This window comes from Dermacentor albipictus, chromosome 3, assembly GCF_038994185.2.
Source record: "Dermacentor albipictus isolate Rhodes 1998 colony chromosome 3, USDA_Dalb.pri_finalv2, whole genome shotgun sequence".
Lineage (NCBI taxonomy): Eukaryota > Metazoa > Arthropoda > Arachnida > Ixodida > Ixodidae > Dermacentor > Dermacentor albipictus.
In genome coordinates this window covers 167,180,531-167,207,701 of record NC_091823.1, presented here as the reverse complement: position 1 = coordinate 167,207,701, position 27,171 = coordinate 167,180,531, and the positions used below count along the sequence as shown (strand labels likewise).

Below are 27,171 nucleotides of genomic sequence, written 5' to 3'. Positions count from 1 at the left end.
GCAGTCGGCATACTGGCTTGATTCCAGGTATACGGCGTGATGCCAGTTATACGCTCGGCGGTAGCTTCTGTCGTTTCTTTTCGTAATCACGCGGTCTATTTAGTATGATGCGGAGTCTTCTATGTGAAAAACGTTTCTGTGAGACGTACTTGAGTGGTTTAAGTCAGCATGGCTGGTGTTTCTGCTGGTGTTGAGGTGGATGGAGCACGCAGCGCGATGTGTACGCGCCGTTTTTACCCTGCAATCATCCTCGGCGATCAGTTGTGTATTTCTGAAAATTCAATTCACTAATGAGATCTTACCGCATCATTTTCCTTTAGTTCTAAGCCGTGGTTTAGATGCAATGAAACATACGTGACTATCCTAACAGCATGGGTACCGTTCTGCTGCGTTAGATGTGCTGTTGTACTTTTACAAGCGTTCAAACTGTTAGCTTCAGATTATATTGCGTGACTACTTGGTTTGGTGGACGAACTGCGCGAGTGTCCTATGTATTACAAATATCTTTGTTCCATATGGCGCATGGCCCAAGCATGCGGCATCTACGTTTATAAATCTATGAACGTTGTGTGGCATGAGTATGCGAGTTCGTATTGCGGCATTAGCCCTTCTTCTCTTTTTTTTTCAGAAATAGGATGTTCGTCCCGTTCTCTAAGACGCTCTTGCCCATATTATGGAGAATTTGTCCTCAAAAATTGCATTCCTTTAATGCGATCCCTCTCTTATATTACGGCTTTACAGTGCAAAAAGGATAATGCCGAAGCACATAGTTTAAGTATGTATCATGCTGGTTGACCAACCGCAGTGACGGCTGTGTTGTGCAGCGCGATCGGCCACATGCAGGAGGCTAGCGGACATATCATAGTGATTTCAAGTATACTAGACTTGAAATGCGTGAGAACGGTGCATCAAAAATATTTGATAGCGCCTGCCGCTTAGATGCTTTGTGATTGTTTAGGTTCGCCGTATACACGAGCATGCGCTCATTGTTTTAGTCCCTACGCCAAGCGATCAGACAGTGAGCAGATTTACCATTTCATGCAGGTAGTACAGAGACGTCGCTTCCCTTCATTGAATTAAAACTGATATACCCATAATAGTTCACCAAACATACACACACCGCGTCTGATAATGCGCGTCACATGTTTGCGCCCTCAAGAGATATATTTTCCACATATTGTAGCCACCGATGCACCGAAATGCTACACACTGGTTCCGCGACAACCTTGTACGAACGGACATGCGTAAATTTCACTGAGTAGGAGCTGAAACCTCTCCAAATCGTTCCGCAGCATGCGACAGAAATACTTTCAAGCAGCTCCGCGCAGGATCGCACAAGCAAGAGCGGAAGAAAGGTTTGCCTTTCGCCCTTTCCTTCTTGCCCAATGAAAAGGTCTATAGCGATGTAGAAAATGTTGTGTTGCTGAAGATTGAAAGCAGGACAGTGCAAAATGAGATGCTGTAGGTTGGCTTTGCATATGAAGTGAGAGAAGGTGCATATTTGGGAGGTAGAGGTGTCAATGCCCTTGTTCCGATCAGCCAACAAGCAGCATTTGTGAATTATATGTAAGGGGTAGTGGCTGTATTGGCAAGTAATTTCTTTATGAACACTTCCTGGGTTTGGCTGAGGGCGAGGTCCTTGTCTGAAGAGGAGTGACATGTTTGAGTCTCTCCCTGTAATTGTTCTTCAGGAAGCGGCGTACTAGTGCCGTTTCGAAGTGAGAGTTCGGCGGTAAATACGCATAGCGGAGGTCACGGAGATCGGGAGACCCCCGTAGGACAAGTTTGGGATCAAAAGGTGATTGGGAGGTGGCAACACCATGCACTACCCCGTTACTTCTCTGCTGGGGTGCCACGTGTTTCGGCGCCCAGGCGACCCTAGCGACAATGTAGTTATGCTTGTACTGTATAATCTGGCGGATGCGTAGAGAAGCGGTATCTCCCCCTCAATGTCCTCAATGTCTTTTAATGCTTCGAATCAGTGGGTGCAGATGGTGGATGGCACTGTATTGCATTGTAAGGCGGTCCAGGTGGCCAAATATTCTGCCTTTGCCGCAGTCGCGTGCAGTGCTGAAAGTCAGGGGGCAGGGGGACCGATGCAGGCCCCCTCTTTTCATTCTTAAAGCATTCTTAGGCCCCGTCAACAGTTCAACTGTAGCACTGCGGCGCCCATTCCGCAAACACTGGAGGTGATCTTACTACAAGTAGTGTCTTGTGGGTGACAATTTTAACTACAATTTTTCGATTAATAATTTATTCGCGATAAATCGGCTGATTTGGCATGATCAAATACAAGAAAGCAGGCACTTCTCAATTTGTTTAGTTCTGGATTATGAGTGGTATGTAATACTAAAGACGAATGCATTTTGTCGACTATTGTAGGCAAATAGGTTTCAAACCATAAAATGTAGTGCCTGAGGTTGTCAATGAAGCAAGGCCACTAAAGTTGTTTATTGCAGCTTGACTGATATGGTTTGAGTTCACATATCTTTAACCAGCCAATTAAGTTCTGAAAAAAAAAAAACGTTCCTTAAATGCAAAGTGTTTCGAAGTGCTCGACTGAATGAATCTGCACATAAAATAAATGCCAGAAATACTCAGAATAACTTACTTCCTTGCAGCACATACACAAAATGTCTTTTTTTTAATTCTAGACAAACTTGCTTCACTGCACTGCGGGAAGTTGGCTTTTTCATCGCCAATAATGTAAACAAAAAGGAAACGTCCGAAACACAACTTCTGTGGCCTGTGAGAGTTGTGACGCAACGTACTGTCAAGTAGAATCACATTTGGCCATGCAAAAAGGCCCTAGTAAGGCAAACATCAAACCCAACATTCCAAGGAGAGCGACCCCACTTTCTTCGCAGCCCATGCGCGTTTCCTTCTTTTTATGCTTTTCTATGTGCGTAATACCACTCTCGCTTTCGACTCCAAGTTTAGCCTTCTTTAGAGTCTGAAGGACTCTTCTGAAGGACTCTCACTGATTGCCGTTTTATGGCAGTTTCTTTGCGGAAAGCTGCCCACACATATGCTCCGTCCAACTACGGCCTGTGCGATAAAAGGGGAGGGGTGAGCACTCATAAGAGGGGGAGGAGAAGCATCGGTGAGCTGCGTTAGCGCAGTCGCCGCTGCGTGTGGCGCTTTGTAGTTCAGCTGCGCGCGCCCTGTGTTGGAGTTAATTTGCGGTGGCCTACAATGCCTTACATTAGTGGTGCGCTGCTAAGTACAAGGTCACAGGATAAAATCGCGGCCATGGGGCCGCATTTCGGTGGGGGCGAAATGTAAAAACACCCGTGTTCTTAAACTAAGGTGCATGTTAATGGACCCCGGGCGGACAAAATGAATCTGGAGTCCCCCACTAGGCGTGCCTCATAATCAGATAGTAGTTTTGTCACATAGAACTGCATAATTTAATTTAAGTATCTTCAAACAATTGACAGTGCAACTAAGTGCGCATATTTGTTGATGCGGTGCCTAAAATGGCTTTAGTGGACACGGGTGTAATTATTTCAGTAATGAATCTTCTATTTAAAAAAGCGCGCTACGCCACGAAGTGATGTTTCGGTGGGATCAAGCAGAGCGGGTTGCGAATCAGTGCGTCCTGTTAGTGCGCGTACTGTCGACGTATCGTAGGGCGTAATTCGTAATTATTTGCCGATGCATACACAACGTAATTTTAGGCATTGATGTTTTGAAGCAATCTGGTGCTACAGTTGACTGCTGAACTGGAAAGTTGTCAGTATGCGGCAACATTCAGTCCGGACTCCTAGAGGACAACAGCCTCTGCCACGAAAGTAGATTGCCTGCCTTTCGAGATACCATCGGGACAGCCTTGTCCCTTGTCTGCGTTCCACTTGCTTCACTCTAAGCCGAAAACGGGGAAAAGGGGACTAACGGCAGCCGTTGGACCTTTGGATCAACGGTTAATCCACCGTGCGTGCCGTGTGCAGAGGCGAAGTGTCGTGCCCAAATTTGTGGGACTAAATGTTCGTCCTTGCAAGGTAACGGTCGACGGTGGGGATCAACGGCACAATTTAGTCCTCTTACTTTAGTCCCTTTAGAGAGGGGGGCTCCGTGTCCCTCTCCTCCCTGCCTGGACGGGGGGGGGGCAGCGGGTCATAAAACACTGTCGCTCTGCTGTCATCCCGCCCACATGAAGGTCAACAGGCTTTCGCCATTGGCTAACATTTTGGCGGGATTCGGGCCCTGCTTGCGTGCACTCCGGGTAAGCGCGCGCAAGTCGGGTCCCGGGGAAACCACATCGGGGCGTCTGAAGGTGCGTACGTGTTCCTCTCTGCCGGCGGCGGCCCCCTTTGTCCGCTGCCGGCCGATGGTTACTTCGGCTCGTCGGGCGCGCGCGCACTCTTCCGTCGTCTCGATGTCCTGAGGCAGCGTCTGCCGATCGTGCCCCCGTCTGTTCGTCTGTCGTTTCTTTCTATTTCCCTTTTCTCTGCTGTGGGGCGCGCGATGGCAGGCGCTGACCGAAGGATAGGCAACTTCTTACTGCTGGGGTTCTTTTTTCTTTGCTCCTCGTTTCTTTGTTCTCTCTCTGTCGCGGTGCGCCGTTAGTGGCCACCGGCGACCATTCGGCCATGTTTTGTGTAACTAGCTTCAGATTCGGACGGGACGTTAAAATTGATGTTTGTATTGACTTCCAGTTTAATAAATGTACTTTCTGGCTTCTCGAGAGCTTTGCCTAGGGTGCCGCCGGCCTGGGGTGCCGGCGGCACCCTAGGCCGGCGGAGCTTTGCCTAGGCTTTGCCTTTGCCGCCGGCCCCCTGAGCTGGGGCCGGCGGGGCGCGTACGCGCGCAGCTGCGCGTCGGCACACGGAGCGGGCCGGAGCAGGCGCGGACGCGGTGCCCTGCACGCATGGCGCCTCGGAGTGCTCGAACCCGCGGTGGTCGTCCGGCGCGCGCGGAATCGGAGCGTGCGCGCCGTGAGCGTAGTGAGGAGACCACAAATTTTTCTTTTGTTCTTTCTGGAGGTGACGACATAATAGGTTTTGTGACCGCATGCGGCAATGAAAGTGAGAAAAAAGAAAAGAAGAAAAAAGAACATTATGCTTTGGAGGCGTCTGGGAGCTTGTCTGTGGTTTTGTCGACAGCGTCTCTTTCATGTGCGCCGCGGTGCTTTGGTGGTATATGGTGGCCGAGTCAATGGAAAATAGCAACAGAAAAGTTTTTGTGGATGGCCCACACAGTCAAAACTTACACACTTATGGCTTGATGCACGGAATTGTTAATTCTGGGGCTTTTGCTATAATGACCTTTCATATTAACGAACAATTTATTGTAGTCCCCTGAAGTTTATTATATTAAGATTTCACTGTAGCATCATTTTCAGTATTCCTGAATGGCACTTTGGTTTGCCACCTAGCACCCTGCTGCTGAAGTGACACTCAACGAAGTAAATTAAATTCACTCAAGGTGCCCTAAGTTTGCCCATCTGACCAGGATATTAAAGAGACACTAATCCCCGAATGCAGAGATCTAACTTGGATCGGGCTTGGACATGACGAAGTCGGCCCGAAGCAAAAGGCGGACTTCAAAACGCCCAAGTCGGCTTTCGCGTTCCATAGACGCTCAAGCTGACTTGCTTCTTTAAGTCAAGACTGTGCTTCAATACAAAAGCAGGTTGCTCGTCTGTGTTCGAGGTTAACAATAAATTTATTAGCGCAAGGCACGTTGTACAGCAAAAAAGTGTGTATCTTTCCAAATTTCCACCAGGGCATAAGTGCTGAAGTATAGTTTGCGTAAACTTATTCTATCTGGCTACGTCCGCCGCTGCGATGGGCAGTGTTGCTTGCGGAAAGCGCGCGTTCCCGGCGGATCTAAGTGGTCTTCAAGTTTCGGTGTTTTGGCACGCTTTTTGAGTTGCAGGTTTCACCATCTTTTCAAGTCACCGCTACACCTTTAGGCGACAGTGTATTTGAGTGCAAATCAATTTTATCGTCACATTTATTTTGGTTTTAGTTTATCTTCAACTCAGAGGTCTTGTTGCATGTTTGTTGCCGTAGAGAAGCGAACGAAATGGTTGGTTCGTATGGTGGTCTTCAAACGGCTTTTGTTCTCGATTGCCGCAAGGCGTTCATGCGCCGTCTGGGCCGGCAACCGGATACAAGAGGCCGAGACGAGGCATACGGTCGGTTTCTGAGGGAGCTCGCACGTCCCTTTTCGCCTATAGGCATTCCAGGAGGAAGGCGACGGCCCGTGTTCTGCTCGGGCTACGTGACCCTTTGTAGGAAAAGCCAACCTATTCAAACGCACTAGGCCGGAGTCACAAACAAGAAAAAAACTGCAACATGTGCTGCGAACGAAGAGTACCGAGCGCCGTTGAGTCCCCTGCCCGGACCCATATGGGTGACAACACCCGATAAAAAACAAAATAAATAAATAAAATGACACGTGCAAACGATTTGTCTGCTTCGCATGGAGGGTTTGTCGAGAACAACGAGAGGGACAGTGCGGCACCGTCGTAGACATCGCAAATTGGCAGTGCGTGTCGTCTGCTAGGAAAGTGTCGTCTGTTAGGAAAACAAGTTGTGGGGCTCGCGCGACGGCCGCGTGCCGCATTTGGTACGAAATTGCTGTTCTGTCAACAGGCTTTGACGCTGAAATGTCGCACTCACGTAGGGTCTCCTCCCAAGAGAATGCACCGCAACGCAAGACGGCAGCCCGTTTTAAAGAAGACGAAAGGAGCCTGCCGACGACACTCCTGAACGGCTACAAGCATATTGTGGAATGCAAGAAAACTTACGTCGCGTCGTTGACCAAGAAGAATCAGACATGGAAAGAAATAGCAAAACATTTGAATGCCAACCACGGGATTACGCGGCGCGATCACCTGCAACTGAAAAAATGCTGGATCAACCTGAAGCAAAAGCGGAAAGAGGAAGGTGCGGAAGAAAAGGGAAAGCGCCACAAAACTGGTAAGCGCACATGTTCTGCATGACTTACTTATTTGGGCTACTTTTTATTATGTGTAGTCACAGGAGATGAGAAAATACTCTCGCAATCAATCTTTCCGCGACTGCGGGAAGCGCACCAGCATGGGGCGAGGGTGCTTCGCGATGAGCAGAGTCACCTTTTCAACTGCGCGGCACACTGTTGACTGAGGAATGCGGACCGGACCTCCGGTGACTGTTTGAAACGTGCCAGCGCCGTAAAACATCACAGCCATCAGCAACTGCAGCATGGGAGGCACACAGTCGGTCCTCTATTGTCCCCGCTTACCCGGATAGGCAACGTAGCGAGAATTCGCACGGCGTTCTTCATGAATCTGTAGCGACCGAGGAATTGTTCGTCGTCGTACAGCTCCATCGAATTCCCTCGGTCACGTAGGATACAAGTCGCGGAATTTTCGGCAAGGGCTGCGCCTCTGAAAATGCTGTATCCATGGCGTAGCAAGCAAACTCGAAAGCAGCTAACCTCCGCGCGACGTCCGTTCGGGAGGCTGCCATGTTGGAATAACACACGAAGTCAGTTTCAAGCTAGCCCGGGAGCAGACTTCAAACTTGAGCGGACTTCGACGCAGCCAAGTCGTTCCCAAGTCGTCCGCAAGATCAAGCACGATTTACGACGCGCGGCGAAGCTGTCTTGAGACTGCCAGAAGTCAAGTTCGAGCCAAGTTAGATCTCTGCATTCGGGGGTTGTAGAGTGCTTCTAACTTATATTTGACTGTGACTGCTCCTGACTTAATTTCATTTTCATGATTTTACTCTGGCTATGACACGTTTCATCTGCTCTATACTTTGGAGTTGTTTTATTTTGTTTGAACTGCTGCATATTTTCAGTCAATTTTTTTTAATCTTCTGTATCTATATGTCATTACTGTATACCAAGGACTCTCTGGGCTAACTTAACCAGCCCAACCATCGGTCCTCCCTGGCTTAAAAGTTGCTCCTGCAGTTACTCCCTGTGGACTAACCTGAACAGACTAACCGTTGGTCCTCTAGGGACTAACTGGGAAGGACTAAAAGTTGCTCCTGCAGTTACTCCCTGTGGACTAACCTTAACAGACTAACTGTTGGTCCTTTAGGGACTAACTGGGAGGGACTAAAAGTTGCTCCTGCAGTTACTCCCTGTGGACTAACCTTAACAGACTAACTGTTGGTCCTCTAGGGACTAACTGGGAGGGACTAAAAGTTGCTCCTGCAGTTATTACTGTAGACTAACTTTAACAGACTAACCGTTGATCCTCTAGGGACTAACTGGGAGGGTCTAAAAGTTGCCCTCACTTTTAGTCTGCCGTAGTTGCTCCCCCAGTTAGGCCGCTGCATTTGCTCCCGCAGTTAGTCCAAAATTGGTTCAAAATCTGTGGCAGGTCATTTAGTCCCCCAAGAGACTAACAGCCATACCCGTTTTAGTCCCTTTTGGCTTAGAGTGTTGCATCAGCGCTATACACGGCATATTTGATGCTACTGCAGAGAAAATTCTTTTGACCTGTGCAAAAAAGAACATCGTGATCCCGCACTGCCTCGTGCGAGTGAAGGACGGGCATGCTGGTTTGTGCATTGCGAATAACTCCATGGAGCCCGTGGTACACCATGACGGCTTGAAACTGGCCGGTTTACGAGAAGACGCGCCTTTGACAGTGGCTTCACTGACAGATGCAGATGCACCAGGCGAGGTGGTAAACCTGGATTCTGCGGTCTCCCATGTTCTTCGCATGATCAACAAGTAATTCACTACTAGTGAGTGCCGTACTTTTTTTGATATTCCTTAAAGACACGTGCCTGTGTTAGGGTTTATGCCAAAGCATCTTTGATCCCTGAGTCTCGCAGTAGTTGCAGAAGCAACACAGGCACGGCGCATCCGATAAAACAAAAGCCGTACCGAGCCTCCCCAGCAGAACACAAGATAATCGACGAACAGTTCGCGAAATGCTCCAAAAGGGAATAATTCAGAAATCATGCAGTCCTTGCGGTGCTCCAGTGATACTCAGCGAAAGAAAGACGGAACATGGACATTTTGCATGGACTATCGACACCTAGATGCGACCACTGAAAAGAACGTCTATCCTCTTCCGCGGATCGACGGCGCCACTGAGGGACTTTATTCAGCCGTGTACTTTTTTCGCTCCTACTTGCGCTCAGGTTAGCGGCAGACCCCGGTGGACGCGGCAGACAAAGAGAAAAAGGCATTCGTGATTCCAGATGTTCAATGTAATGCCGTTCGGGCTATGTAACGCGCCCGCAGCCTGTCTGCGCTTTAGGGGCACAATTCTGCGTAGCCTAATGTGGGAGGCTTTTATGTGCTACCTCGATGACGTTGTGATTCTTGGTGAGATATTTAGGTCTCTATAACTTAAAACTATTTTAAAACTGTAAATTAAAAAATATTCAAAAAATTGGCCGTTGGCCCTCCCAGATTGGCCAGAATGTTTCGGGTCCAGCCCATATGGGCGGGCGCCACACCCATATGGGCAGAGTCCGAGCTATTTGGAGCTATCACGGAGTGCTAGCCACGTGAAAGAAGCCCGTGAATACACAAGAAGTTGTCGAGTGGCCAGTCGCGCGGCAATTTTACGTGCATTCGCGGGTTTCTTTCATGTTCGGAAAAACACTTATGTAGCACGTAATGAGCAACAGAAAGCTGTATCGGGAGTTTTTCATGTCGCTCTACAAATTTTCTCATTCACACTTTTCATCCAATTCATCCGATATTTGAGAAAAGGAATAATTAATTAAAACTGATAACCTAATTAGGTAGAATGAAAAAAATTATAAGAGTGTCACCAAGCGACGGCAAACATCATCACCTTTGTTGTGTCCAGCTACGTGGCATTTGCATACTCTGAAAGTCTGGCTAAAGTTACGTGGGACATCTGGTATATAGATTAAATAGTTCCGGTATTTGTGAATCCAACAATTTCATGCGATAAGACACGTCATCGTTCGACGCGGCTGATTATAATACATTAAAATCCCTCGGCCTTACGTCACAGGCAAGCAAAACTTTCTGTTTTGAAGTATCAGTCAAGCGTTGAATCACAGTATCCGGCAGTGAAATAGTTCAAAGAAGAAAAGCACGTAGGGAACCTAAGGGGACACCTAAATCAGAGGACACCTCAGCACTTCGCATGAGTTGTGAATGCAAAACCATTCATATCGAACTGAACGTTGCTGAGCGTTTCTTCGAGTTATGAACTACTCGCGGGCAAGCGAGTGCGTTGAGATGTTTAGGGCATTTTGATTTGGCCTTACCGAGGTGTAGTTGGCGAGAGCTTGCGTGGCAGAACCAGAGCGAGGGTGACGTGGGTCGCTGTGATGCCCTCTCTCCTCACGCAATACCTGGCGCGCTACGGAGCAGCAGGTGGTTCCTTTCGCCCCCTCCGAGCCGTCGGGACGCGCTCGTACTGTGGCGTCACAGTCAATAGAAACTCCATCGAGGCACGTTCTTGATGTGCCGTCGCAGCCGATGGTAATTTAGGTGTCTCTTCGCCGCTTTAGAGACCACACGCCAGCTTGTTCGCTCAATGAGACATTTCATGCTTTCGCATGAAAAACAGTGTGACTTTACTGGTGTTTCGGCCGCGGGAACGGCGTTCGTCGGCCTATCCGGCGACCAAAACGTCAGTAAAGTCGCGTTATTTTTTCCTACTTTGAAGGGAGACTTGAAGCCCTGGTCACGTGGTTCAGTGTGAAGATGTATCGCCCGGCTTTGCTGGTCGAGGGATTGTACCAGGCCAGAGCCAGACGGTTGCCATCGAGTGCCGCGTCAGCAAATGTTGCATGGTTGCTGTACTGACTGTGTCGATGAGGCATTCACTGTCTGGCCGTAGTTGCCCCAGTTGTCAGTGGTGGATATGTTTTGTAAGGCCAAAGGGTATAGGAAAGGCAACGTCGATGTCATCGCCTTCAGTGTCCCGGTGGTCTATGCGGACGCGTCGGGTGTCCCACAGCAGGGTGTCTTGGATGGCTGGTCGTGAGGAGCAATCGATTATTCAATAATGTCTTAGCATGTATGATGATGGCAGTGACGTTACGCCTTGCCGTTTGCTTATACTGGTGAACTGCGGGAGGCCCGTGATAGCCCGAATTATGTGTCGGTAGAGCAAACGAAGTATTTTTGCGGATCTTTTTGATGATGTTATGAACTTGCTTCAGCAGGTCATTCTTCCAATTGCGATAGATGCTTTGCGGGCAGTGGAGGCTGTCCACCGTGTACCGCCAAATTTGCTGGAGAAGCTCATTAAAGCATCTAACAGTGTGGGGCATTACTTTTTGAGGTTAGCGGTCCAAAATTGTCCCGTATTGCTACTGCCGATGGGAATCCTAAGAATTTTAACCAGACCGTTTGTGGCCCCGAGGTCATGTTGCCCCATTGTAAACCTTTTTGCCTGCTGTGGCAGGAGGACGCTTCGTCCACCATTGACACATTGAAGGTGCATTTTTTCTAATGCTATTGTGAGTCCCAGGTAAGCAAGGGTATCTTCGAGCGCAATAAGGGCAGCTTGAAGTTTGGTGTCCATTTCATCAATATTCGTACCATAGCCTTGCGCTGTTGTCCAAATGGTGATGACGCGTCCACATATAAAACGTGTTTCAGCGAAAACTTTCAAAAATTGTCTAAGATTGCCTGTGGCAGAGAGCACAATTTTACTGCATGAGCTTATCTACACGAAGAGGCGGATATTACGTGCACAAGGAATGGAAATGCGTTATCGACTAATTATCAAAAACATTCATTAAATTTTCTAATTAATTACCCTATGACACAAATTGCAATTTACAAATTCTAGCAGGCGATACTGAAAAGCACATCCACTTGAAAACAACTGTGTGGATGACACCATTTACGAGATATGGGCCGTCTCACTAGCGATAAAAATGCACTGCCATTCCACTTGCGTTCTTTTCAAAACGTCGTTTGATGCACTGAAGCACCAAAGTAACTGGAATGCCAATGCATTTCTTCACAGAGTTCAGTCATTATACCCTAAAAACTGGTGTCATCGTGAGAATTCGTTCCCAGGGGATCCACCTTGCGAACGACCTGCTAGAATTTGTAAATTGCAATATGTGCCATAAGGTAATTGGTTAAAAACTGAATTTGTGATTTTTCTGTTAATTTGTCTATTAAGGATCTCAGTTTTGTTTTGTATGTAATGTCCGACTTTTCGAGTAGACCAGCCTGTGAACCAAAACTGTGCTATTAGCCACAGGCATGTATAAAAAAAAATTGAAAGTATTCGCTGAAACACCAGGTCGGGCTCCAGTGCTTGTTTCCAGTTCTTAGGCCACACTCACCATGGTCACATTAAAAAGCTGGGGTCCAAAAGCTAACCGTGAAGGACGCTTCGATCGACATAGTAAGTGACTAGGACAGCATTGCTGTTACTGCGAAGTTGAATGTGTCTGGCTTCCAGAAATACCTGGCTGGCATATATTCTTGTTAGATTGGAGAGAATCGGATCCTGCTTCATATTGTCAAATGCTTTCTGCATGTCGACAGCGAGGATGTTCCAGCGATCCACTCCGTGAATATTCATTTAGGACCTTCCGAAGCAACCAGAGGTTATTGTCGATTCGTATGTTGGGTGTGAACTCGGCCTGAAACGGGGGTCTGAGCCTAGTTTGCCATATTCTATGTCGTACGATATCGTGGTGTGTATCACCCTCTCGGTGAGTTTACATATGACTGGTGTGAGCGATTGGGGATTTTTGTAGAATCCTTCCCCGATATTAGTATCGGATTGATTATTGACAGGCACATGTCATCCGGAACAATTTCTTTGGACCACTGCTTATTTGTTAAGTATTCTAGGGGAGTCATTTCAGTTTCTTTTGACAAGTTTTGCAACGTCTTTCAAGTGATACCGTCATCAGCTGAAGTAGAATCGCTCTGTCCTGTTTAATTGCGGCATGATGTTTTTACAGCAGAAATGGTACATGCAAGTTAAGGTCGTAGATTTTAACTTCAGCGATTCGAGGGGCGCAGGCGCTGCAGCACTTGCGCGAGAGAAGAAGGCTTTATGATTTGCACTTTGTGCTTGCCGGTGCTGTGTCATAGTGGATGGATTTCAAGTGCGGTGTGCCCTCTGCTTTTGCGAAGCATTTGGTGAAGGATCCCCCGAGCTGGTTTTCTGCCTTTGATCTTGCCTAGTTGTCTCAGGTGAGACCCATGGCCACGACTAAGGTCTTCGCCATACTGCCTGATAAGTTAGAAAGTGTCTGATGCAATGGCGAGTGTGATACCTTCTGCCATCGGTTTTTCATTTCTATGCGAACTTGTCAGCTATCTTTCGGAGAGAAATCATTTAGGAGTGCATGATTCCCTGGTATTCTTCCCCGAGTGTTTCTTCGATGGCAGAGCTAAGCTTCTCGCTCATAAGCAAAGCGGATTCTTAACTAGATTAGAATTTGTCTTCGATGCGTCCTCGGGACCAGTTGATAGCGCGAATAAGTGCACGGTAATTGCGAAATTGATTTAACGTGTACACAATCTGGTAGTGATCACTGCCCTTGTGGCAGAATTAGTTTCCCAGCGTTTTTCTTGCGTTTTCCCAGCGTTTTTCATTGCCGCACTTTGAGTGCGGTAATGGTTAAGTTGGGCGTTGTATCAGCTTGCTTCGCATGAAGCCATTAAGCCCTGGTTGGGTATGCGAGTGTTGCAAATATGAAGCAGTAATGATTCCATTCCATAAGCGTGGACATGTCCTTTTGATTTGGCGGTGGCGTATCCCCAGATACCATGTTTGGCATTGAAGTCTACGTTTATGATGATCTGAGTGCCATTAGCCCTTTACAACAGCTTCGGTATCCATGTGTATTCGTTCGGCTATGTGGTGCTGCTACGGGGTCGGTAGTAGACTGAGGACACCACCAACGAGTGCTGTTTGCCTTTGCTGGGTAGAGCCAGCTTGACTGCCACGAGCCCACTGTATTCATTGCTCACCTGCGCTGCCTCCATGAATATTTCACTGCATGACTTGTGAACTTGCGTACCGCTACCTATCCTTTCTGCAAGGGCACAAGGTCTTCGCCCTTCCACAAACGGTAGTAGTTATTGGGAGCGCGAAGGCTTCAGAATTATGTATGGAAACTGGGCTCCTAGTTTCTTGAAGCAGAGTAATGACTTTGTATTGGTCTATTTGATACCTTAAAGCTTGGACATTCTGAGAGATGCTCCTGATGTTCTATTGAATACATATATAATCGGGAGTTTTCGTTATAATTCCATGCTTTGGTTGCTGGTGCGCTGCTAATTCCACTTGCATTCATCGAAAGTAGCCTTATACTCGCCAAGCTCCCACTCGTTGACCTCTATGTGTTGTACGATAACCTGTTCCTGTTGTTCGATGGCTCGCTCAATCGCCTCCATACGGGAGCTCAATTTATCGTGAAGCGGCGTTCATTTCCCAGTCCTTTGTAAGGAGAGATTTTCGTTTGGGAGCACGAAGGCAGTTCTGGGGCTCACGCTGCGTTTCGGTCTTTGGTAGTGCCGTAGCTTTGCATTGCAAGGCGTGCTCTGGTGGGGCCAGAGAAGGTTTCTTGGGGGCTGATGGTGCGGATGATTTTTAGCTTTTCCGAGTGGTGCTGTGCTTTGGATGGTTGAATTCAAGATGTCATCTGTTGTTGCGTGTTCCATCTAATTTCTGTTGTATGAAGTTTTCCATCTGTTTTTGGAACTTGCTCGAAATTCTGGAGCCTATTCTCAACCTTACCGTTATTCTTGCTCTGTTAAGGTTATTATCTGCGACCATGTCTTCAGAGAAGTGCCGGTACAATTTACTGATGCTGGTTTCTGGTCTCTACGCTCCATTTCATCAGAAAGAGATATCTTGGAGGTGCTGGAAAGCTTCCGGCTTTACATTCTTTAGTGGGACAGTTGCGGTCAAGAGAAATGGGCCTCACTGCTTGGCAGGCAACGCCAAACGGTCGCTCTTAACAATGATTATCTTCCTTATGCGTTAGACCGCAGTGCCAACATACTGTTGACGAGGTACAGAACTTGGCCATTTGGCACAGCCCGTGACATAGGAAGCATACCAGGGCCCTAGGTCAGTGCTGATATATTGGGACAATTTCGTAGTCAAAGGAGATTGTTGTACTACAAAATTCCAAATCCAAGGAGGCCTACTTACCCGATACGATTGTTCTTCGCTCTTGTCTTCGTTTACCGTATCTTAGGTAGTTGACCACGCTCCAGTCCGATACGTCACCGTCTTCGTGCTCCACGTTGTCATCCAGACTCGTTGTCGTTCCCGGCAGCGTTCAGCTGGCGTTCCAATTTCCAAGAGGCCATGGCAGCTTCTGTGGGGCGTTCTATTTGCTTGATTGGTTCTACGAAGGGCAGGAAGGCGTTCTTAGAGTCTATGATGCCGTACGCTTAGCCGCGGCCGCCAGCCGGCACTTTCGTACGTGAGCTATGCCTAGGAATCGTTAGGCCTCGCCCGTCGATCAGGAGTAAATATCATTCGCTGAAGAAAAGGTGCGGGTAACTGTGGAAAAGGAACACTGTCCACTAATTCCGCAGGGGTTCTGAGTCCTGTGCACCAGGATTCGTAAGTTCACGGTGAGAATATTCACTGAAACGCTGAAAAGACACAGAGCCCATATACGAAGCACGTCTGATGCGGCTGCGCTTCCCACGTGAGCAGTCCTTATCTAAATACATTTAAGGCATTATACTCCTTGTGTCGCAGTTGTACATGCTTTCTAGGGAAGGGGACGGGCCAAGAATGGACATACCCAGTGGCACATATTCAGTTGCACATACCCAGTGCCGAATCCGTCCACTCGGGGAGATGCTCAGTGGCCCGTTCCAGTGACCCAACTTGTCTGTAATGTCAGACAGCAGCCGTATACGTATATACATACATATATTTAGCGAGGAAACAATGAAGAAGGCTTAATCTAATAGAACAGGCAAAGAATGTTTCGCTTTAATGAAGCTGCTAGAGTCGTGCACATGACAATTTCGCTGATACAATTGTTCAGTCAAGCAATTCTACGAGAGCGAGCGCTCAAAGCAAGAAGGATGGCACTTTGATGCACGCTGTTTCGCCACGTCCCAGTGTTGGAAGTCACGCCAACGGCAGATTGCGTGATCTCCGATACTCGGCTTTATGTTTCGGAGGCACCACGCAGTGAGATGGTGAAAGGAGTGGCAGCGCGGAACGTTCGATTGCGAAGGGTGGCTGCGTGGCCTCATGCGCTCTCCTAGCCACGTTGGCATCACGTGTGTTTATCTAATAAGCGCAAGTTTACTGCATTGTTAAAAAGCGCATCCGCCAAGTGTGTATTACCGGCGAAGTGGCGCAAAGAAGTATAAAAACGCTTTATCGATTCTCTCTGCACTGTAATCGACTTTGCTTGCAGCGCTAGATTGCAGGCGTAATAACCTTCTGACTCTTATGCATGAAAGTGGGAACGGTACCACTGTCGCCATAGGTTGGGGGGGGGGGCGATGACTTCGCATGCAGCCTTATTTTTGTCAGGTCTAACTACCAACGGCCAAGGCACTACAATGACTAGAATGGATTCCGCGGTCTCCTACCTGCGCGAAGACAGTGCCTAGAAGTCCCCAACGGGTGAACTGCCCAGTCGTTGGATGCTCGCGGAGGCCTCATGAAGTGGCAGCCATGGGTGAAACAAAAACACTTCTTTGACGGAGTGTTTGCTAATTGTGGGCGCGCGTGCCGCTTCTGGTATTCTAGGATAGCGCACCCATGGACATATTTCGCACAAGCATGACGACAGAAATTAGCAGCACCAATGCAGCTAGGCATTGCTTGGAGAATGCGAATAGAAGAGAGAAAGAGAGCCGCGATGGGAAAAAGTGCCGAATGCTTGCCTAAAGTCTAATAACTGTGCTAACGAGTTCCTGCACAACCCAGTAGGCAGTGGGCTAAATTTAACTGTGACTTCATTTTGGCTCTTGGAATGTCGGGACGGGCCAGCAGTTGCCGCCTCACCTTTTTATCTGTTTACTAAAATGTATACAAAGGCTGTATGGCACCCATTCCTTTCGGTCTTGGCTCTAATCACTAAGCTGCTATATCAGGGAGACTACGATGTATCGCTAGCCTGGGCTGTAACCACTTGGTGGTCCAACAGCGAGGTTCAACACAGTAAGGCGCTACCTACTTGTTTGTTTACCTCCTATGTTGTCCTAAAATTTAGGGATATGGCATTGTAAATATTTTCGCTCCAATATTTCTCCCAGTTCCTAATCTCTAACCTGCCTCTTGATTCATCAAGGCTGATTAACATGCTCAACAGACTTGGTCAACTTCACAAAGGAATGAACAAACTCTACTTGCGCTTTTTACTGCGCCTACAAAGACAGTCTTACTTCGTGTAATCTTCTAATGCACTGCAATCGCTATAAAGGCTTCACCCCTAGGATAAAGGTGCGATTTTTTTGCGCATGCTGCACGACTGGATTACTCGTGCCGTGCAGGTACGACGCCCTGATGACCATTGGTGCCGTTCTTGGTGCAGTGGTGAGTGGCAGTGTGGCGCAGGCGCTGGGCCGCAAGACCATGCTGACGGTCATCTCCCTCGGCTTCATGTGTGGATGGACGGTGACGTACCTGTCGCGTGGAAACACTGTCCACATCTACTCGGGTCGCTTCGTCACTGGCTTCTCTATGGGCCTTGTATCGCTCGTGGCACCTTGTTACGTCGCCGAGATCACGCTGCCCCACAACCGCGGCACCATGGTGAGCACGGCACAGAGGCGTTGCTGAGATTCTGCCACCGCTTACGTTCGGTCTCGTCGCATTGCTTGAAGCATGTGCTGGGATGCTCTTTCGACATTACGTATTACTATAGAATGTTAAACGGTAAGGGAGAATCTCACCCTTTCGATCTTTATTCAGCCTTTGGGCATCTTGCTCATTTTTTTCCATGCGGCCGGAGACCTCGATTGGTAAGCATGGAACAAGCCAGCGTGATTTACCGTTTTTTTTTTTGTAACAACTCTCTCACTGGTGGATGATTCTCTCTTGCACCAAGGTCGAGGATGGTATTCAACCTTAGATCCAAGTGCAGTTCTACTAAGATGAGTCCGTTGAGAGGCCAGACTTTTCCAGTTTCAGCAACACAAGCGTCAGCGTGTGCGCGTTTTCGTTACAATAATCAACTGCACATAAAAATTAGGGTAGCACATAAATATTAGGGTAGCACGCTGAAGACCACATTGGCAGTACGAGCGAAATTTTCCCCTGCGCTCATCCTGTCAAAGTGATCTGGTGTGGCTGTTTTCTTTCCCACAGACAAATACGCTGACATGTATGCACCAGCTAGCCCACCAAGAGGATCGAGCATATTTTCTCTCGGCAGCTGACCTTCTTCTTCTTTAATTTTACGGCGTGTCTCTTCAGTTATGCAGCGAGAATCATTCCTTGCGAATTTTAAGGTAGAGCTAGACCATCGTTGGCGCCCTTTCGATGATCTTGATGGTCTGGTAACTATATATAAGTCAATTTGCGCCCGAAGCGTGGAACCCGCAGGCGTTAGAAATCAAGCCAGCGAAATCTGTGCTTACGAGCAAATTGCTATAGTCACTCAGCCAGGGCATTACCAAAACTTCGCAGATTTGCAGCAGTAGGTAATAGCCGCGCCTTATGACGGATGCGAGTGGCTGCGTGAACGTATTTCTTGTCCGCGCAAGTGCATGACCAGCACGGCGGGCGATTGCAGGGTGGCATGCTGCAGATGACCATAACAGTGGGCATCATGTATGCCTACCTGCTGGGCCGCTTTCTCACCTGGGATTATCTCGCCCTGGCCTGCATGGTACCGGCAGCCCTGCTCTGCGTCTGCTCTATGTTCTGCGTGGAGTCGCCGCGCTGGCACCTGCTGTCGGGTAGGAAGGTCAGCCAGCACCTGCTTTAATGGCTTTCATAATAGAATGATGATTGATCTGATAGTGGCCTCTGATAATAATAATAATAATAAAATATGGGCAGCCCTCAGCGCGATAGCATTCAAAGATCCCTCACTGCTCGTCACGTCTGCCGGCAACTGCCGCGTACGAAAGCGTAATGTTTACCGGGAAACGCAGGCGGTGAATACTATGCTTGAAGGCGAGATTTGTGGTTGAAACGGGGCCTCTTGCGTGGGCCGATCCCGAAGATAGTGCACAGTCGCGCCAAAGAAATTACATTATTGCCAGGTTTCTGTTATTGTTTCGCACATTTAATATCTTCATTTGAGACTATTTAACGTAAAGAAGTTGCGCTGTCGGTGTTTTGTTACGTGAAATTCGTTTGTGGGCTGTCATTCTATAAATTCGGCAGAATAAGTGGGTCAAGAATGTAAAACAAGGTATGAACTACTTTAGTGATAGTATGGCGTGGCAATATAACCCGCGTATACCGGATGTCATAAAGCGAGGCGAGGCATATACATACACCTAAATATAAACGGGAATTTTCGCTTACGGGTGTGTCGGCATCAAACACCGATACCGGACTTTCTGCGACACGGGGCATTTAATGCTGTCGCGTTAAAATCGTTAGCATTAACTAAATATTGCGACACACCCTATTGCCACCACCGAAACGAGATATGTAAGAGGCATGTAATGCTGCGGGTCTCCCCTTTCAGCCGTCCCTGAGGAGACTCGACGCCATCTAACGCTGCCTCCGAGAATCCTGCGCTGGCATACGAAATGTAGGGCGCTGTGGTGCGTGGTTGAACGCTTAGAAATGGCGTCATGCTACAACCTGGTTCATTTTCGCACTTTGTTCTGTAATCGCTGCGCCGTCTTGTAGCGCTGCCGAGGAGGCCGCGCGTGGCCGCCTAGACGAGAAGTGAAGGCCGCCTAGACGAGAAGAACGCTGAGAATTGTTCCCTCGCTTGTCGCGCACCCAATGAGACGTACGCATGGACTGAACCAGGTGAGAGCTTCATTGGAGAGCGATACGTACCCAGTGAATTCATGGTACAGCCCGCATAACCATTGGCGTGAACGGCGTCCATTGAAAAGCGGCACATACCCAGTGAAATTGTGGCGCAGCCTGATAACGCGCCGGGTTGCTGCACTTTAGAAGCCCTTGTGACGTGGGCTTGATTACGCTCAGCGTCGCAGAAATTTAAAGGATATTTTTCTGCATTGTAGCGCGGCACATTCCCAGTGGCACCTACTTACTCACCTAAGGTAGCGTCAAAGGCGCTCATTGAAAAGCAGCACGCACCTGCTCGCACATACCGCGTACTCCAAGTCGGCCTCCTATAGTTTCTTCCATGAGCGGTGCCTGCGCGGTCCCGCATATGCAGGAATTCATGTCGGCATCAAAGGAGTGCGTTGAAAAGCGGCACGTATGCACGCATTGGCGCATACCCATTGAGCTACGTTGGCTCGATGGTATTTTCCAAGTCTGTTACCTCAGCATAACAGCCTGATGCTCTAACCATTCTGCCACGGACTACCCAATGAACCACGTTGGCGGAAAAACGGTTAGATACAAACATGAATAGATGCAAACGCGGATAGAAACCCCTGAAAGCCCCCGAAAAACACATTAGAAAAGCAATCGCATGCTCTCTCCTGGGCACTCCTGATTCCTGCACATTTCGTGTTGCCACTAGGTCCCGTGTGAAAGCTGTCGACAAGTCCACACACCAGGAGCATCAGTTCTGATCATTAAGATCATCAGTTCTGATCATTAAGATCATCAGTTCTGAGCATCAGTTCTGATCATTTTCCCACGCAATCGCACGCCCACTGTTCCTCGTCGTCTCGCTTGCCTGTCGTTCGCAATAAACGAATTTGACCTCGTGCAGCGCGTTTCGCAATGCGCGTTCAGTGGCAACAGCGTGTTGCCCAAAAGCGCGAAGCCTAAACAGGCGGAAATTGATCGTGTTATCAAGGAATTAAACAGCACCGATGTGTCGTTCGTTAATGACGTAGCGTATACATGCCTCCTAGAGAAGTACGCGACGTGGAGGAAGTAGCGCCCCGTGGGGAGAGCAGAGAAGGCGAAAGGGAAACCACTCGCTCACCTTCGAGCTCCAGTGGCATAGGGGCCCTTCAAAGCAAAACAAGAAATAATAGAAGATTTCGCTAAATTGGGAGTTTCGCAAGGAGAATCCTCAATAAAGATTCCGCGGGCAAAAAAAGAAAAAAGAGCCCTGAGTCCCCAGCAGTAGCTGAGCACCTACAAAGGCGGAGTTAAGGCCTGTAAGGCAGTAAAGGGTGCTGAGAATACCTGGACCCGGATAGGCCGCCGGTGGAAACAGACCCTTGCAGCGTTTAACACCCGAATTCTCTCGAGTGAAGCTAGCCTAGCAGGACTCCTTGAGAAACTATAAGGCATTGTTTGGGATATCATTGGCCATAGTAAGGTTGGAACTGTTGAGGCTCATACAGTCCTGACAACTGGCCGCGTCCTCTGCTTTAGAGAACTACCAGAGAAGCTCTTCGGAGTAGGATTCCTGATCCATAAGAACATAGCGGGCAACGTTGACAAATTCTACATTATTGAAAACATGGTGGCAGTACTCGTAATAAAGTTGAATTGGAGGGGTAGAATAAAGGTAGTGCAAACCTACGCTCCAACATCTAGTGACGATAATGAACAAATAGAACACTTTTATGAAGATCTTGAATTAGCGATGTGAAAAGTGCAAACTCAGTATAGTGTAGTCATGGGCGACTTCAATGCAAAAGGCGGGGGGGGGGGAAGCATGCTGGGGAACGAGCAACTTGTAACTACGGCGCGGATTCTAGGAATACTCGTGGAGAGATGTTGGTAGAATACGCGGGAAAGAATACGCTGTGAATAATGTACACCTTCTTCAGGAAGCGTTGGAAGAAAAAGTGGACCTGGAAAAGCCCTAATGGTGAAACAAGAACTGAAATTCATGTCATACTTTCTGCCCATCCCAGCGTAGTGCAGGATGTAGAAGTGTTAGGTAGGGTAAGGGGAAGTGATCATAGGTAACTGAGGCATAGGATTCACCTCAATTTGAAAAGAGAAAGAGTAAAATTGCTTAGGAAGAAACAGGCCAACCTAGACGCATTAAAGGTACAAGCAAACCAATTCAGGTTCGAAATTGCAAACTAAAATTCAGCCTTAGAACAGAGAGATGAAGATGACATCGAGGCAATGAATGAAACCGTAACTGAGCTGGCTTAGAAGCAGCAATTGAAGTGGAAGGTAAGGCAATAGAGGAACCATTAGGAAAGCTCTCCCAAGTAACGAAGGACCTAAAAATGAAACGACAAATAATAAAAGTGTCCCACTTAAGAGATCACATAGATTTCACGGAACTGCCAAATCTGATCAAGAAGGAGAAAATAAGGAATATTCGAAATTAGAACGCGAAAAAGATTGAGGAAGCAGTAAACAATGGACGCTGCATGAAATCAGTGAGACAGAAACTTGGAATAGGACAAACCAAGATGAATGCACCGAAAGATGGGCAGGGTAATATCATCAGCAATCTCAAAGATATAGTGAAACCAGCGGAAGAATTTTATATTGTCACGAGGTGGTGGCGTTCAAGAACACAGTAGCAATACTGTGATTAACGAAAAAGCCGTTTTATTGGGCGCACCTGTGCCCACAAAAACAGGCTACACTTATAGCACAACGATAGCGGCGAACACGGTCGAATGAGCGTCGCCTTTGGAACGGGGTGGCGGGTTGCGCCAACAAGCACTCGCCTAATGTCCTACCTAGGTTAAAGAAAGAAAAATAAAATAAAAGAAAACAAACCCACGATGAATTGCCATAACCAATGTTTCTGAAGCCCTATTGTGAACATTGCTATTGTACACCTCCGGCTAGGCGAAGCGCCAGCGCCATCAGTTTATACTGAGTCAACTAGTCAGTGAAAAGAGTCTATAGCCGCACGCCCCCTCCCCCCCCCCCTCCCGCATCAGCCCCCTAGACAGTTGTGGCATCGCTACAGTAGTAACTGCCGCCATCGTCATAATCTCCCATAGCACACTGCAGCAAATACACGGCCAAAAAGTCACAGCCACCCTGGCAAAGCGTTCTTCCCTATTGACCCTTCGCCATGTGATGCTGTGGTTCTCTGCTCATTCGAAATTTAGTAGCCCTGAATCCACCACAAACCTCACCACTGGGCCCTGTGGTGGGCGAATAATCAAAATTTGGAATGAGACTCGAGTAGTCTTTATTAAACGATTCGTAATTGATTCAATAAATCACTATTGGACGTTGTAGGCAATTCGTTTCGTTGGAATACTATAGGAGACAGCAACAGCCTTTGCAGTCTACAGGGAAAATGGCTACTGCAAATTGAGACTCATAAGATTGATTCTGTTTATGAAGAACCGGTGGTTCTTGTGGAGACCATCTAGTTGCTGAACAGACACAGGGATGATGTCACCTGCGCACAAGAGTTAGCGATCGTTGGGTAAGCATTTCACACCTTAGGCAGCCAAGGAATTGATGTCTCTAATTAGACAGATCAATTCATTATTTTGGCCAATCTCGCCATTTCTGGATTCCTTCAAAACAAAGCCCCGTGGTTTAGTTTTGCCCTTAGCTCCTTCAACGAGCACTACACTCTATTTACGCATCTCGGATGTGTTATACCTTTTTGTCTTTCTTTTTCTTAATTGCTTTAAATGTCATGGTGCACCAGGGATGATTGTACTTTCACTTTTTTCTCATTTACAAGCTTCTCAGTTGAGCTGACATCAACTTGTTAACGTCATTACATGTGTCAAATACGACAAAGAAGCCTTTTGTTCCTAAAGAAACTCCAGAGAGCATTTCACAATTTTTGGAAACTTGGCACGCAAAGTGTTTTTCCTCGAGCAATACGTATTCAATTCGATTCGTTATTCTAAAGCGTTTTCTCCATAGTATTCGTATTGAATTCAATTAGAAAATTTGCATTTTCGAATACCCTTAACTGCGCTACATCGGCCGCTTTTGTGACGCCTCGGCTTTTTAAGAAACCACATCAAGATATTTACCCGACCGCCTAATGCCAACGTTAGAATACATAGCCCGCTTGCAATCATAGAAAACTGGCAGAGCCAGGTTTTTTTCTTGTTTTTTTTTCCATGAAGCGGTGGGAAGAGGTGGTAGATTCAAGATTGTACGGCAACATGAACTTTCCTTAGCGATGGTTATTTTGCTATACTGGTAAAAATATGATTGTAACCTTCCTACAAATTGAAATGACCAGACTAAAAAAAAGTAAATAACACCACAAGCTCCCGCCTGATCTGCGCACTGCACGCACTTTGAGCTGCATAACTGGTTACTTGTGTTCCGTCACGTCAGTGTAACTGCCGTGGTACATTGGCTGGCACACTTGACGCGCGACCGAACAGAGTTGCAAGCACGATTGCCCCGCCTCCGAATTGCCCTGCCTCGATGCGCGTCATCTTCGGCAGTTGTCGCGGCTGCGTGACATGCATTGCGGTAGCTGTGAGGCACGCTACCGGTGACCACGGGGACAGGCACTGTACTACAGACGACCACGCAGGCCGAAGGGCTCGAGTGCCTACTTCAAATTCGAGGAGCCCGAGCCGAAGAGGAGTGCATGGCCATCGAGATGGTGTACGTGACAGCGCCACTGCCGCCGTCGCACGCACTGCTGGCCGCGCAAGTCAACTTCCTGCAGCAGTTCTCAGGAATCAACATGATCATCTTCTACACGTTCCACCTGTTCGCCGACGCCGGGTTGCGAATTAAGGAAGCGGACTGCTCCATTCTCATTGCCACTCTGCAGGTGAGTGTGACTGGCAAGAGTGTAGTGGTGCCAGCGGAATCGAATGCTTGCCGCTGCGATAGGGTCGCAGGAATGGCAAGGTATCGGATTTCCAGCGGTCTTGAAGGTAGTATTGCATGCGCTTGGCACGAGGTCTAAATGCTCTCTGTCATGGCTCTAAATGTCTAAATGGCTCTCGGTCATGTGAGCAGAAAAGGAGCTGGAATAACCTGTACAAGCTTGCGATTCGCCGCTCAGATGTGACTGTTGATGCCGACACAGTAGCACCAGCCTTCTGTGGCTGGTACACCTTCGCGAATAAGTTTCTGCTACATGGTGTCGACCCCTAACGCAGTGTTCCACCCTCACCCTTAAGTCTCATTATGTTGTTCATGGTGAGCAGCGTTTGCAAAAGGTTGCTGGAATTGGGTTATGTTGCTTGCAGAGCGCTCGATCAAGGGCCCGCACTCGGGACGTTCTCATTTCCTCGAACGAGTCGTATTGCACACCACATTTGCATCAGTTCTCGTATTCTATCCATTAACACTATGCACATCCCATGCACTGAAGGAATCGACGTTATGCGAAGCATTTTGCAGGTACCTGGCTAAGTAGCATCGTTTGGTGCTGCGCAAAGCGTTACCAGATAGACGTAAATGTTTACCTAAAGCAAGCAACTGCCGCTTTTACGCGAGGGTTTCTGGACGAGAGCAGCAAGGCGATGGCGATGGCATGACGGATGACTTATTGGACTCCGTGGAAGAAACGTGATAACCAGCTCTCTGTCAAGGTGCAGCCATCCTGTAAAGGCGCTACACTGCGCGGGTAGCTGGCGCTGAAGCCCTCATGAACAAATTGCTGTTATGCGATAAAATGGACGTGATGGACATTTTTTCGCGCGTTCCATTTCTTCGTATATAACGCGCGCACGAACTCTTTTCTATTTTCAGGAAGTTGTTGTGCGACATGCAGCTTGTGCAAGAGTCTCAAATTGCTAGTTGGCATAAGCACTACGTGAGTGCTCGTGCTTCTGGTGACTTGATATGGACAAGGGTTCAGCAGTTGTGTTGGCTGGTGAACCCTTGCGCAATCTCACCATCGGGCAGGTAAATGAAGAGGGCCGAAATTAGGTGAAACCGGAACCAGCCTACCTACTTACGATAAAGTGCCTCAAAGGAAACTAAGAATGCTGCGCGTGAGAGGAGACCCTCGTGAAGTGCTGACACCAGTGGCGGACATAGTGATGAAGTAAAATACCCTTACGCGTGCTGCTTGTGAGACCAATAAGAAAAAAGGGCATGACTCACTAAGAGTTTTGCGCTGAATGCTTTTTTTTTCTCCATTCTCGGCTTCGCTTTGTGGAAATACAGTAAACTGATGGGCCAACCTCGATCGGCGCGCAGGTTTTCGCCACCATGGTAGCTGTCGCTTTGATGGACATGGTGAGCCGGAGGCGTCTGCTGCTTGTGTCATCGCACATGTGCGTCTTCGCGCTGATAGCAATGGGGGCCGTGTCGCACGCACGCTCGGAGGGCGAAGACCGCGAACGCGATGTGCTCGACCGGGTACCGGTGCTCCTCGTTGCCTTTTACATGGTCGGTAAGTGCTCATCTCGGGCTCACCTAAGCACGTGTCTTTCGGGGCATTATTTATTCCGAGTGTCGTTTCATCTGCAGCGATTTTCAGTGAACAGTTAAGGGAAAAGGAAACTGTACAGTGTCAATGACGGCTGTCGAGTGAGCGGCTGTGAAAAGGGCGTAAGTAGTATGGCCGAGATGCATGCGAGGTAAAGTGTTCGCGGCTGAATTAGACTTCGTAAAATATTTTGTAAGAAATTGCTCGAAAGCGTTAGGTAGACGTTATCCGCTATTTGCGGTAATTTCGCGAAATAACTTAAGCGCAGACTGAGTTTATTTACATTTGTGAAGAACAGGAGGGAATGTTAAAGGACTTCTGACAAATTTTGTCTGTCATTTTTATTACTTTATCGTAAACCGATCGAACTAGGAATTACGTTATGTGGTCTAGATTCCTCGAGAGTGCAACACAAAATTCGAAGGACGGTTAAGCTTCGCCTTTAAAGGGCCCCTCACCAGGCCCCATAGCATATTTTGGTTATACGCTAGAAGTTGTTAGGTGTCCTCTAGGGAGCTTTCTGCCGCAAAATTTTTCAGATCGGCTCATTATTAGCCGAGATAGAAAAAATTGGCAGTGGCGTAGCTCGGCTAAGCCAGGATATACGTAGCGAAAGCTAAGGCATAGCATGGTTACCCTTGGTTAATCTTGATTGCAAGTCCAGGTTAGTCTGGTTGTCTAGCTATATTGCGGCTTTTAGCCAGTCGTTCAGCGCGCTGTTAGTGTGTTTCCTGGGCGATTCTTTTCCTCTCCATCTCGTTCCAATGTCGATTCCAAGCCTCTTCCTGCTTATCAGAATTGTCGACGTCCATACTGCCACCTCAACTGTGGTTGCTGCGCACGCGAGCTCTGCTTTTCAATTCTCCGACGTGTTATCAGG

General features: G+C 48.0%; 1 protein-coding gene across 2 annotated transcripts in view; it reads left to right on the top strand.

Annotated features, from left to right (window-relative positions):
• Positions 1-27,171, top strand: part of LOC135896306 (facilitated trehalose transporter Tret1-2 homolog) — a 70,297-nt gene that overhangs the window by 15,749 nt on the left and 27,377 nt on the right. The window contains exons 2-6 of one of the 2 annotated variants that reach the window (XM_065424668.2): positions 8,610-8,693; positions 17,410-17,671; positions 18,654-18,827; positions 24,432-24,677; positions 26,060-26,255. In XM_065424668.2, coding sequence (XP_065280740.1) covers positions 17,423-17,671; positions 18,654-18,827; positions 24,432-24,677; positions 26,060-26,255 — 865 coding nt within the window. In that variant the 5' untranslated portion in view covers positions 8,610-8,693; positions 17,410-17,422. The remainder of the gene's footprint in view (positions 1-8,609; positions 8,694-17,409; positions 17,672-18,653; positions 18,828-24,431; positions 24,678-26,059; positions 26,256-27,171) is intronic. The other variant, XM_065424667.2, reaches the window with a different exon arrangement.